The 14,786-nt window shown below is 38.6% G+C and overlaps 1 protein-coding gene across 1 annotated transcript in view; it reads left to right on the top strand.

Moving 5' to 3' along the window:
- Positions 1 to 14,114, top strand: part of LOC116506135 (guanine nucleotide-binding protein G(q) subunit alpha) — a 91,937-nt gene extending 77,823 nt beyond the window's left edge. Inside the window, exons 6-7 of the mRNA XM_032213787.1 lie at positions 11,885 to 12,038; positions 13,748 to 14,114. Of these exons, the coding sequence (XP_032069678.1) occupies positions 11,885 to 12,038; positions 13,748 to 13,938 (345 nt within the window). The 3' untranslated portion in view covers positions 13,939 to 14,114. The remainder of the gene's footprint in view (positions 1 to 11,884; positions 12,039 to 13,747) is intronic.
- Positions 14,115 to 14,786: the final 672 nt, after the last annotated feature.

Here is a 14,786-nt window from a genome sequence, read left to right as displayed (position 1 = left end):
TGAAAGGAGGTGCTCCTCACCCCTCTTGTCCCCCTCCTATTTTGTATGTGGAGTATGAGTACTTTTCTAAATTAGCATAGTACTTTTCTGCAAGCCCCAACATGGAATAATGGCACTTTAATGCTTCTGTATGGAAGAACCAACAGTCCACAGACTATAATCTGAACATTAAAGCAGAATTTTGTTCTCCAGGATTGCATAGATTCTACAGGGAGACTGTCACTACAACTGCAAGATCCTGCAAATAATAGCAATTGTTTTAAGAAGTGCTTGTGTTGATACTCTTGCCTATTTCAAAGCACTTCTTCTGTATCAGATCTGAAGTACTTCAGAGCTCTAGTATTTACATTTCTCATCAGTTTCTTTCCTTTCTCCACTCTGAAATTTTTCTATTGACACAACTTATCCCAAAATGTCATTTAAAATGCAAATATATTGGAATGAGATATTTATAGAAGTAGAATTGAGAACCACTTTGGGGTTGTGGTTAAGGCACCGGGGTAGAAACCAGGCGACTGTGAATTCTACTGCTGCCTTAGGCATGCAAGCTGGGTTGGTGACTTTGGGCCATTCTCTTTTAGATTACAGTGACAAGCTGCTCATTAATTCCTGTCACAATTAATGGATCAACACTCAGTTGATCTGAAAAAAAAAAGCAGACCCTGCACTTGCAAGAAAAAAGATAGGATGTTAAAAAAATAGGAAAATACAACTCTAGAAAGATAAAAAGTGCAACAGCTCTATTTAGTAAAGGAATTTTGTACTGCATATTATGAATTAAAACATTATTCTTTGTGCAGTTCCTCTTTTGTTTAAATATAACAATTGTTTTATGCTTGATTTTATGCTTGAGTAGAACACAATTGGTTGGGAGCATTTTGTTTTTATAATGTCAGAGGTCACTTTTGTGTTAATAACTTTAACAGAATATCTCAACCTGTTCTGAAAAAGAACTCCACATCTCCACTTATCCCTTAGAGTCATTAAGATGAGCCTATGATACAAAGTAATCCTGCTTTGCATTTTTATGTGTTAGTCCTTTAATTGATACATGATTAAACAAAGCTCTGTTGTACTGCTTTGATTGTTCTTTTGGTTACGTTTTAAGATGATGAACAACTAGCAACAGTTTTCCTTATTGCTTTCTGATTTCTGTAGCATTTTAATGACACAGGAAGCATATTTGATTGAAGTTACTTGGAACTACTATTCTAGATGGATTAGGTCTGCATGGGAAGATTTTAAGATTCTTTTATATTGGGAATGGTGAATCTGCGACTTTAGATTTGGAAGAACATAGACATTGGAGAAAGGATGTGAGAGATACTGGCTGGCAGTTCAACTTCTAATCAGCCACAGACTCGTCTTCCCACTCTACCATTTCTTACCTGCCACAATCAAATGGAAGTCTTCTATTACCTGGAAACCACTCAGTGTTCAGTGATGGGGAACATACTTTGCCTGCATAATGTCCTAATTAAATAGGCTATTAAGATAATGGTGTCAATAAAAATATGTACTTCCAATAGAAGAGAATGTATCTAGCTCCTGGTTGAATTGTGGAGTTCTCGTTGCTTTCTGAGCATGGTTATTGCTTGCAGGTTTTTCATTATCCAACTAGCTAACATTATCAGTCCAAGTGAATGTGGGATTTGCTGCCCATATTTTTTGTATATGATAGCTTACCCTGTTAGTTTTGACATCCAAAACTCCAAAAATATGTGCATCATTGCTTGGAAATAACTGCATCTCAAATTAGGTAATGGCAATTTTCTGTATCTATACATTATATTTAGTAAGGATTATAGAATAATTTATTGCCGATAAACTATAAACCTCACTCTAATAAAGTACAACAGGAAATGTGTGACTCTTTGAGGACTTTCTTATCTACTTTACTTTCTAGCTCAGAAATTTGTTATATTGTAGTCATTAAGTACAGTATACAAATTTTCATTAAATGAATATATACTCCAAGTTTCTTCTTTATGTACTGTAAGTGTACGTGTTTTAAAGAAATGTTTTAAAGAAACATTTACTCTCCATATGGAACTGGAGTGTAGACATGGACCATCATATAAATTTTTACTTAAAACAAATATTTGGAAAAATGTTTTCATTTTTAATTTTCCACTTAAAGCAACAAACTCAAAACAAAGCTGGAACAAATCATAGGAAATACTGATATATCAATTCATAAGTATAATCTTTATTGTCATTGTTTGTTTGTTTGTTTGTTTGTAGTTTATTTATAGGCCGCCCTTTTCCCTGAGGGGACTCAGGGCGGCTTACAATCAAAAAAGGAAGGGGAGTGTAGGACAATACAAAAAAAGAAATGTGCACAAAGTAAATTAGACAATAAAACTCAACATTCACTCAGCATTCGGGAGGGGCGAAATAAGATTATCCCCAGGCCTGACGGGTTAGCCAGTTCTTGAGGGCTGTACGGAAGGCCTGGACGGTGGTGAGGGTACGAATCTCCACGGGGAGATTGTTCCATAGTGTCGGAGCCGCAACAGAGAAGGCTCTCCTCCGAGTAGTCGCCAGTCGGCACTGACTGGCGGATGGAATACGGAGGAGGCCAACTCTATGCGATCTGATGGGACGCAGGGAGGTAATTGGCAGAAGGCGGTCTCTCAAATAGCCAGATCCACTACCATGGAGCGCTTTATAGGTGGTGAGTAAGACCTTGAAGTGCACCCGGAGACCAACAGGTAGCCAGTGCAGCTCACGGAGGATCGGTGTTATGTGGGCGAACCGTGGTGCGCCCACGATCACTCGCGCGGCCGCATTCTGGACTAGCTGAAGTCTTCGGATGCTCTTCAAGGGCAGCCCCATGTAGAGCACATTACAGTATTCCAGCCTAGAGATCACAAGGGCTCGAGTGACTGTTGTGAGGGCCTCCCGATTCAGGTAGGGCCGCAACTGGCGCACCAGGCGAACCTGGGCAAATGCCCCCCTGGTCACAGCTGAGAGATGGTGGTCAAAAGTTAGCTGTGAATCCAGGAGGACTCCCAAGTTGCGGGCCCTTTCTGAGGGGTTTAAATTTTGTCCCCCCAGCCTGAGTGATGGTATGATGGTCAAATTTTTGGGAGGGAAACACAACAGCCACTCGGTCTTGTCTGGGTTGAGTATCAGCTTGTTCGCTCTCATCCAGTCTTTAACGGCTTCCAGTCCCCGGTTCATCACGTCCACTGCTTCATTGAGTTGGCACGGGGCGGACAGATACAACTGTGTATCGTCCGCATATTGGTGATATTTTATCCCGTGCCTTCGGATGATCTCGCCCAGCGGTTTCATGTAAATGTTAAATAGTAGGGGGGATAGGACCGACCCCTGCGGCACCCCATAGGTTAGGGGCCTCAGGGACGATCTCTGCCCCCCCACTAACACCGACTGCGACCTGTCCGAGAGATAGGAGGAGAACCACTGCAAGACAGTGCCGCCCACCCCTATCTCCCGCAGTCGTCGCAGAAGGATACCATGGTCGATGGTATCGAAAGCCGCTGAGAGGTCCAGGAGAACTAGGATGGAAGCATGGCCTCCATCCCTAGCTCTCCAGAGATCATCAGTCAATGCGACCAAAGCGGTTTCTGTGCTGTAACCGGGTCTGAAGCCAGACTGGAAGGGGTCAAGATAGTTAGCTTCCTCCAAGGTACGCTGAAGCTGGAGAGCCACCACCTTCTCAACAACCTTCCCTACAAAGGGAAGGTTGGAGACTGGACGATAGTTATTAAGAATAGCTGGATCCAGAGACGGCTTCTTCAGGAGGGGTCTCACCACCGCTGTCTTAAGTACTTAAATTGTACTTAAATACAACAAAATTTGTTGTATTAATTAAATACAATGAAATAACACATTTTTATCTGTATATCTCTTGTCCAATTTTACATGAATTTTTAGTATTCTGCAGATGTAGTTATACCATAAGTTCTTCTGCTTATCATTAAATTGCAAGTCAGCTTGGATATATTTAATTTATATACTCTGTGAACACTAGAGGGTTCTATAAGCCTTTAGGTGAAATGGCTAATTGTAAATTATTTACGTTTTCTTCTATTTCTTTTCTTTTTACCTATTTTAATCTCTTCCTTTGTAATTTAACTCAGAATGTGTGTGTTTGTGTGTGTGTGTGTGTTCCAGCATAACTCTGGAATGCCTCAAGCAATTTCAACCAAACTTGGTACACAGTTGACTTACTCACTGGAAAAAAATGTGGGGGTAAGACACTCCTAACACCCCTTGGGGTGTGTGTGTTCTGTTAAGATACAGCATGTTGTGCCTTAAAATGGCTTCTACTGTACAGCGTAGTGGAGTTGCCATGGTAACGGCTTCACAATATGGCTCCCTCTGTTAAGGGGGGAAATTCAGCATTAGAAACTATGTATGGTTCGGACATTTTCCCCTTATAAATAAATACCCAGGCAATGCCAGGTTAGCAAATAGTTATTATAAAATGCTGCCATTAGGACAGAACCTTGATTTGGTTCTGAAGGCAAATGTAGATGCATGGTATGACAAAGACCTAATATAAAAGATTATGCCTTTTTCATATAGAAATCAAGTACAATGCTAGCATACTCTAGCATGAGACTTTCACCAAAGATGATTAAGTCTCCATGTAGTTCACTGAGTGATTTTGAGACAGTCACATTCAATACTGTTCATCCCACAAGATGTAGAGGATCCTAGAGGAAGCAGTTAATTCGTATCCTTGGCACTCAGGCTGAGTAACATTAAAGAACCTACCTCAGTCATGGTGGTGAGAGATCATGATCAGGCCAGTGCAACCCCTGTGGTCTTCCTTAACCTTTTGGTGGCTTTTGATTCTATTACCTATGTTACCCTTTGGTTTGTCTTCAAGGAATTGAAGAGAGTGCTGCTTTGCAGTGCTTTTCCTCCATCTTGAAGAACTTGTGGAGATTTCTTTTTATGGAATAACTCAAGGAACTCTCCTCCCTTTGCTCCTCTGTTATATCTAAATGAATCTTCTGAGAGATGGTTTAGTATCATAATATGTGCCTGATACACAGTTATACATCTTGTCCCTAGACAAGATAAAAGATAAACAGATGATAATGGTAGAGGTGTTGACCCAGTACCTATAGGAAGTCAAGTTTTGGATGGGTAGGAAGAATCTTCAACTGAATTTCTCCAAGACAAATGACTTTGGGTTTATTCCAGAAGTGGTTGCTGCCAGTTTGGGCAGGTTCAGTCGAACCAGTAGTGGAATTCAGACCTGGGTTCCAGAACCAGAAGCAACCCAGCAACTGCCACTTGGCCACCACCTTTTTGGATTTTAGTGACTGTGTGTGAATGATTCTGCACACAGAACAATTTACATTGAATTGCGCATATGCACATGTGGGTTGCGAACCGGCAGTAACACCAGCAGCAACCCAACCCGGTTTATTCCAGGGAAATTCAGTCTTTGATTCTAAATGAGTTTATATTTCCTCACTCAGAGATGATCTGCAATTCTACTAAATTCAAGTTCCTGCTCAAGGAATAGCTGGCAATTGTGGATAAGAGGGCTTTTACACAGCTACATCTTTTACATTTCTGGATCAGAATGCGCACAGTCATTCATGCCATAGTCACACCCATGTCCTTTCCATGGGACATTACAGGAATCCATGGGATTTCCCTTGACAAAACTCTGGAAGCCATAATGGTTGCAGAACCTGGAAGCCTAGGTATTGAATGGAGTATCTCAATATCCTCAGGTGTCCTTGATACTTCAGGAGCTTCATTGGTTACCAGTTGGCCTTTGGGTGCAAGTCAAGGTGTATGTCGGCATTTTAAGACCCTGTATGGATGGGGACCCAGTTATCTGAGAAATTGGCTTCTCCTGCATTAATCTGTCCATTCAGTTAGATCAAATAAGGTCAGTTTCTCCACACTCTACGCTCTGATTGGCTTCAGAGGTAGGCATTCTCAGTGGCTTCCCCCAATTGGTTAGAACTACCAGTGGGAATCCAGTTGGCGTCATCTTTCATAAGTTTAAGGTAAATGTCAAAGACTTCCCTGTTCCATTTCCATGGAAAGAAAGTATCCAAACACTGGAACCAGGGATTGACTCTAAACAGGATTGATATCCGGCATGTGGTGTTTGCATTTGTCAGTATTTATTGATTATTTTTATGCTTGTATGTAATTGAGGTTTCCAGGTGTAATTTATTTGTTTAGATTCTTAGCTACCTAAAATCTGTGAGAATGGGAAGGATAGACTTTGGGGTAACTTTCACTAGAATCAATAACTATGGCAGAAAGGAATTTTTTTTCTTTATTCTTATTTTTATCCCCCCCCCCTTTTTTTCTTTTCTTTATGTATTTTCTATTTTTCCCTTTGTAACTTTTATTTGTTTTATTTTCCTATCTCTTTGTAGTTTGCATTAATTTTTACTATAGTAAAAATTATAGTACTTGAAAAAAACCTCCCCATGTGTGCAGCAATACATCCTTCTATTCCATCCTATCCATTTTCCATATAATTTTTTTTCAGTTTGTAACAAAAATATTTAGAATAGATGCTACGTTTCCTGAATGCACAGTAACATTGATCTGCCCTGATTGATTATATGTCATTAAGTCATTTTCAACTCCTGTTGACCACATGAATAGATTTTCTCCATGACAATCTATCCCTAATTTGTTATTTTGAGGCACCCAATAGTGTAGTCATTGCCACTGAAACTGAATCCATCTATCTTGCTGTTGGCCATTCTCTTCCTGTCTTCCATTTTTCCCAGCATTACAATCGTTTCCAGAGAGCTGGCCAAAGTAGAATAATTTGAGCCTGGCCATTTGTTCCTTGAAGGGTTGATTTGTTTGATGAGATCAGTTTGTTTTGTTGGCTGTTCAGGAGTCTTCTTCAACACAAAATTTTAAAAACATCAAGGATCTTCCTATCCTGCTTCTTAAAATTCATATTTTGGTTCCATAGACTGTTTATAGAGTATACCATGGCTTGCATGATTCTGATCTTGGAAGATATAAACCCGTGATGGTTAATTTACAACATGTGTGCCCAAAGTGGCACATGGAGCTATGTCACCTGGCACGTATGGCACCACTCATTCCTCTTCCAGGTTTCTGGCACGCATGCACACACGCCTATCAGCTATCCTTTGCACGAGAAGCAGTGCCGGAAAGCAAAAGAGTTGGTCTTCTAGTTTCCAGCGTGCACATGCGTACCGGCCAGCTGATCATCGCACGTGCATGCGTGCCAGAAACCCAGAAGAGGAACGAAGTATGCCGCAGATGTGCACACTGGAAACCGGAAGTTCATTTCTCGGTGTACACATGCCCCCTGGGCAGTTGCTCTTCGGGGTTGCGGCCCCAAGGAGTACATTCTCTCTCTCCCTCCCCTTCCCCTTCCCCCTCCCCCTTTTAGGTACTCAGTGCCAAAAAGGTTTGTCATCCCTGATATAGACACATCATGGTATTCAAATACATTTTTTAAAACTGTCATGGCTGATCTATCAAGGGCTGACCTGCAGCATATTTCTTGGCCACTTGTTCCTTTACCAGTGATATTAGATTCTAAAATGAAGAATGTAGCCACCATTTTTATATCTTCATTGTCTATTCTAAAGCTGTTTGTTCTACCTATTGTCATTAGTGTAGTCTCCTTTACATTTAATTTTAGTTCCTTCTTTTTTCACTGTGCTTTTTGACTTTTAGTACTAGAGCTTGCATTTTAAGCTCTTGGGGTAGAGTTATCAGCAATGTGCCTGGAATAGTGTTCCAAATAAAAAGGAATTGGAATAATTTGTGACCAACTCAATGAGGCAGTATCTGCCATATGGTAGACATCATCAGACATTTTGACAGGCTCCCAAACATAAAGATATGCACTTAAATCTTCGCTCCCTATAAGAAGGCAAATGTTCCAGAGAAATCCATAAAACATTTCAACATTCAGTCAAGACACCCATAAATCTTCCTAATATTTTTAGAGGATCAAAAATAAAATATAAATAGTTTGCATATTGTGATTTTCTTTAAGAAGAAAAGAAAATCGTTGGGAACAGGATTATTACACAGTAGATATACTTTTTTTTGTGAACCCCAATAAATAAGGTTTGAAAATTATTTAAATGTCTAAAATCCCATTTAAACCTCATTTCACTAATTATTATTTTAAAAAATTCAAGTAGTCTGCCATGCATTATAATAATTGATAAAGGGCTAGGGTTATAATCAAAATGTTGTTGATTATCATAAATGGGTAAAATTATGTTATAACTTTGAAATCTCAAAATATACGTATTTAATTATAGCTGCTATTTTAATATGCAGAATAAAAGTCAACAATGATTTGTTGGCACATAATCAAGCAATCGAACATACCACAAAAAAGGCCAAGAATGAGCATCCAATCCTGCCTACATTTGGTTGTCAGCTTATTGATTGTCATCTGTACAACAAGTCAGTTTACTTTGAACTATTCTTGGCCTTATTTAAGCTTTATTTATTTACAATCAGAGATCTATTCACTAGCTTTCTGAGGGCTGATTTTTACTAAAACATAACATTAGCCTTCCTAACACCGATCTTGCTATAAAAGCTTTTCCAGTGATCATAATAATAAATAGTTAATTTTCTATGACCTTTCCATTAACTGCATTACACATGTGCATTGCTTAGTCCTAATTGCCATATTTTATCAAAAATGTTGATTAATGAATCCCAAAATGCTTCTACAGCAGAGATTTCTACTCATTATCAAAAAAGCTGCAAGTGTTAGGATCACAAGGATAAACCTGACCTTGCCAATAAAGTAGTAGTAAAATATTGATTCAATAGATTCAACTCTGGAAAAATCCTTCATGCAATTACTGCTACAGTGTTCCAGAAGTTCTGGGTACTTGGTGTATGCCTTAGAACAGCGGGCCCCAAACTTTTGGGCACCAGGACCAGTGCTGTGGAGAGAGGTTTTTCTGCGAACCAGAAGGGTCATGGTTTCACATGCTGCTTGCATCCCATGGATGGCGCTTTGCTTGTTTGCATGGCCCAGTTTCTATCATGTCATGGACCAGGGGTTGGAGACCCCTGCCTTATACACTTAAACATATTTTGCTTAATCTGCCTAATGGAATTTTAGCATTCCTGTTAACAATTAAATAAATTGTTACCTATGTGAAAGTGCTATTGAGGATACCTCAAGTCAACTCTGGCAAACTAATGAGCATAGAAACTGTCTCAAAAAAATACAGTTAGGTTAAACTATCTTTTAAAAACTGGTTAGCCTGCAATTGTCGTACCTCCTTAGAATTAGTGTTCATATTTTTAACACAATGGCAGCACATAAGAATGCCATGCTTACATGGTTCAGCGTAAAATAAAGTTTTACATTGTCTAACTATAACTAAGGAGCGCAAACAGTCGTCTGTTTTCATTTAGCTTAGAATGAAAAACATAGGGGTCATATTTTGCTGATTGGCAAAGATTAAATATATTAATTTGGGGAATTTCACTGAACAAAATAAAGTATTCTAAACCAAGTATTGATATTTGCAGATAAACTATTATTCATAAGCCCCATACCTACAGTTTTATTTTGTAAAGATGAAAACTTATCAATGTATATAGAGAAGGCACAGAGTATTTAAAAATGTGAATTTGGAGTAGTTTGAAATCCAGCAATTTTGGATAAAATCTTTTTTAGGAGGTATGTGTGCAAGTGTCTAGGCCAGCAAAGCATATGTTCACAAAAGCTGCTGTGTCTGAACAGGGCATAGCATCAAAGCAACTTCTATCCAAAATTTATGAAAGCAGAGAACTAAAGAACAGTCTTGTGTACAAAGAATTGTGCTTCTGTTCTTGGTATTACTAATTAAATGGGTAATCCCGACCAAAAGAAAAAACAGAGAGTCTAATCACTAATAGATGATAGAGACGTTTAGGTGCGTTATGAAATTACTGTAATGAACTACTGCCAACACATATTAAAAGGCCTATCTAGAAGCAAAGACTAAGGAACAGACTAAGGTGCAAAATATATTTATGTGTATATGTGCGCACATCTTTATTCTTTTAAAAACCATTTACTAATTTTGATTCTTCTATTTATGCTGTTAGAGCCTTTCTGTGTAAAAATAATATAATTGAAATGTTTTGGCATCCTTGAAGAATGCATATTTACCAATGAGTTTTACTGATTAAATTATAGCCAAGTCATATAATAAAACCTACAGCTGTCTAACTGCAATAACTCCTGGCTGCAGTGATACAGTATTTATAAAGATAGGATATTTCTTCGTTTGCAAACTAATAGAAGCAAAAGCTTCAGTCAAAAATAGAAGAGAACATCCTGCATGGGCCACTTAATATTTATTGGGGTGATCTCTTCTTTTCTTATCCCATCACTTATCTACAAACAAATCCTTAAATCCTCATAATTTCAGATTTGTCAATATTGGTTTGTTTGTTTTTTATTTATACATCCCTTAATATTTTTAAAACACAGTCTATCTGTAGAGGTAGACTATAGAGGAAACAATGGCAAATATTGGAGGCAAAGTTAAAAGAGGGATCAGCCTGGAATCTACATAGCCATAAGTAAACTAAGTCAAATCCCCTTGAATTCTGCTGACCTTTATCTAACCTCTACCAGGTGCTAACCATTAGTTGAGAATATTCCTGTGTCTAGGCGTGAGTAGCAATAAATCAATTTAATTAAACCTTCATGTGTGGACCTTATCTTTCACACCCAGCATAGATAGTCTTAAAATTAACTTCTGGTCAGTTGTTCAAAAATATCCTTTAATATGTCCAATGTTATGCCTCATTCCACATTAGTACTGTAAATCACATTTAAGTGGTCCTCTCCTTTAATTGTAATCATTAGTTCCTTCTCGTTCCCTCTAGTGTCCACCTTCAAAATATCATCCTGTCATGTTTTTTTAAAGATAATTCAAAACAAAAGCATTTTCTTGTGGGAAGGATTCTTATAACTAATTCTAAAATCTTATTTAAAAATTATTTTCCTGAGGTTTGAAGGAAACCTTCCCGTGCTGTAAAATTTGTCAATCCAAAGGTTTCTAATAGCTGAAGAGCAGTTAAAAAACAATTTCCGAAAGTGATTAGAAGAGCAATAACAACCATTTCCAAAAGTTATTTTTAAAAGGAAGTATATTTGTCCTGTGTCCTTTCAAAGATCCTGACTGTGGTTTGGCTGTTGGTTGTTTTAAATGCCCTGTACTTTTTGTTGTAGTTCTTGTGTTTCCCTTCCCCTTCTTTGGGTTTGTGAGCTGCCCTGAGTCCCGCTGGGAATAGGGCGGCATATAAATAAAATGAACCTCGAACCTTGAATAAGGTGACTAGTCCCGTCTCCCAGAGCTCTAAACTCATCAGACTGTTATCTTGCAGCCTCTCTGTGAGGAGCAACGATAGGCAGCATTTGTGGGTGATCCCAGGTCCTTTCCTTGTTTGAAGAGGACATATGAAGAGCGTTACTGGGTCTTCATTTTGCTAGAGTCATCAATTTTTGGCAGATCTATATTCAGTTCACCATTTCTTCCCGGAGGTTTCGTCTTGGGGAAAAAATATTATGTAGTAAAGTTATTTCAAAATCACTTCAGCCTATGATTAATGCTAAGCAAGAAACAGAAAGTGGAAACCTTGTGCTAGAGGATAATACGAAAAACAATGCAAACCTCCAGTTATTTTTGAATTGATTAGATGAGTTGAGCCTTGGAATTTAAAGAGAACTCCAGATTCATCCTTTCATATATTTGCATCTATATATATATGCCTATTTCTATTAATTGTATGATTTGTGCATCTATCAAGGGGGGGGAACATATGAACAGATTGTAACTTTGAAACAATCATTATAGGTATGTTAATGTTACTTGACTATTTTTTGCTCTTCCAGAATCGAATGGAGGAAAGCAAAGCACTATTTAGGACAATTATCACGTATCCCTGGTTCCAGAATTCTTCAGTCATTCTATTCTTAAATAAGAAAGACCTTTTAGAGGAGAAAATAATGTATTCACATCTAGTTGACTATTTCCCGGAGTATGATGGTAAGTTTGTGTTTTTGTCCCCATAAAAATTGTATGCGAATAGTATAACAGCAACAAGACAACATTATACAATTGATAGGTGAGAACAAGCTTGCCTTCTGTTGTTCTGTCATATTGTGGCCACCATTCCCAAACTTCTAATTAAATTGTGCATTCTTAACTACATGTTCAGATTGTCAGTTGTTATTTCTTAACCAGAAAAACAAGCCTTAAACATACCATGGTTTGTGTCTTCAGTTCATCTGAATAAGATTTAAGGTGGAGGAAATTCTATCCATATGACTGGAGGATATTTTGTGTATTAAAGTATCTGGTTGTGCATAATTAGAGTGATGGAGTTTACCATATATGTCATTCTTCCTAATCACATGAGATGAACAGAACAGAATAAGTCAAATTCACATGCAATGCAGGGAGACTTCCATGTCTTACTAAAAGGATGTGGTTTGTTAAATTGATAATTATACTTTATGCCTTGTCCCTCTATTTATTCAGAAGTGGAGAGAGAAAGAGAGAATGCACCTGCTGAAAAATGTTCTAATAAAGGAAGCAAAGAGAAGGGTTTTTTTCCCCTTCACTTTTCCCTCCACCCTTGAAAGCTGACATGTTTCTTTCCCAATGGCTATATTGCCTGGTGTACTCTTCCATCTCCCAGTGATAGTCACTCTAATCTTGTTCTAAAATGAGGCCCTATCTTCTTTCGCAATCATTTCTTCCCCTGTACTTTTTCTATTTGTTTAAAGCAGAGGTGTAAAACTTGATTTTATTGAGGGCCGCATCAGGGTTGTATTTGACCTTGGGAGTCCAGGGTGGGCATGGCCAACTCAACATCACATGTGTCGGGGGTACCTGTGGTGGTCCATGCCCTCTGCCAGCGAAAATGGGCTCCCGAGCTCAGTTTTCAGCTGGGACAGCCTCCTGCAACTCTCTGCCAGCGAAAATGGTTTTTGCTGGCAGAGGCACTGCGGGCCAGTTCTTCACTGTTTCCGGGGCAGCCCCGTGAGCCAGATCTAAGCACCCCGCAGGCTGGATCCGGTCCCAGGCCTTGAGTTTGATACCCCTGGTTTAAAGTATAGTAGTACAGTAGCTCCCATCCTAATGTACTGTCAAATTCTTGCCTTTGGCTTGTTTAAAAGATTAAATATCAATTCTCCAAGTTACCATGATTGTTGATTAAGATGTTGGGATGTATCCACAACTTCTCTCCCATCCTTCAATATTCAGTCCTCATTTCTTGCTTAGATATCACCATAGTGTAATAATAGCCATTTACAAGTAAGTCTTTGACTCACGAACACATTGAGCCCAAAAATTCTGTTGCTAAGCAAGACAGTTGTAAAATGAGATTTGCCTCATTTTATAGCCATTCTTGCAACAATTGTTAAGTGAATCATTGCAGCCGTTAAGTGAGTCTGGCTTCCCCATTGACTTTGCTTGTCAGAATGTTGCAAAAGGTGATCACATGACCACCATCCCTGGGGTCAATGCAACTGTCTTAAATGCATGCTGATTGCCAAGCGGTTAAATTTTGATCACATCACTGGGGGGGGGGGGGGGCTACAATGTCATAAGGTGAAAAATGGACATAAGTCGCTTTTTTAAAGTACCATCATGACTTTGAATGGTCCCAAAACCAATAGTTGTAAGTCAAGGGCTACCTGTATTTTTCTAAAGATAAAATTCAATCTACTTCTTTTCTGGTGTAACAGGACCTCAGCGAGATGCACAGGCAGCAAGAGAATTTATCTTGAAGATGTTTGTTGACCTGAATCCTGAGAGTGAAAAAATTATCTACTCCCATTTCACATGTGCCACAGACACAGAGAATATCCGCTTCGTCTTTGCTGCTGTCAAGGACACTATCTTACAGTTAAACCTGAAGGAGTACAACTTGGTCTAACTGTGCCTCTTAGATCTCTATCTACCCACTTCGGGCAATTGAAGATATTCAAGAGGGACTGTATTATCTGTGAAAATGATCTGCGTAATACTAATTTATTGCTGGCCTGGACTCTGTTAATATTTGCAGAGTTTGTAGTTAAATATTACAATTTTATTTAAACTTTACAGAGGAAAAGAAACAAAAGATGCTGAACTACATTCACAGCTCATTTCCTCTTTTTTTAAGTCAAAATTTTGTGACTTAATGTGTTCTAAATTCTCAGTTGTGCACTCACAAAATGATAGGGGTTTGGGTTGGTTTTTTGTTGTTGTGACTGAAGCAAAATCAAGTTGGGCTCTCCTTCCTCTTGTCTCTGCCTGTGTCTGTCTTGATTTATTTTTTTCAGGTACAAGACCTATCCCCACAAACTTAATTTTCAGGTGTCCTTCTTAGATTGGTGAGGGAGAAAACCTGTCACTAGAATTTAAGCCATCGGAAACTACTTTTATGAGGGATCAGATCTATTGATGTTCTGATTTTATTTAATTTTTGGCAGATGTAAAGTATACCTACCTTTCAGTATCAACTTTGCACTGAAAGAATGTTGTTCATTGGGAATATTAATAGCAGTGTTACAGATTTTTATCCATAGCAGTACCACAGAAAAATCAACAAACTACATAGAACACAGCAACAAATTACTGAGAAAGGGCATTTTTGGAGCAGTTTGACTTTTTGATCTGAACTTGCCATTTACTCTCTTCCAAAACCAATTTTTAAGGGGGGAAATCCCTCCCCCTTCCCCCTTTTTTGCTTCTTAATCACAGATGCCAAATATATGCCATGGAGATATTATACCCTGAAAC

This window comes from Thamnophis elegans, chromosome 3 (assembly GCF_009769535.1).
Source record: "Thamnophis elegans isolate rThaEle1 chromosome 3, rThaEle1.pri, whole genome shotgun sequence".
In the NCBI taxonomy this organism is placed as follows: Eukaryota; Metazoa; Chordata; class Lepidosauria; order Squamata; family Colubridae; genus Thamnophis; species Thamnophis elegans.
The sequence above is the reverse complement of the archived record's forward strand: the minus strand, read 5'-3'. Positions and strand labels throughout refer to the sequence as shown.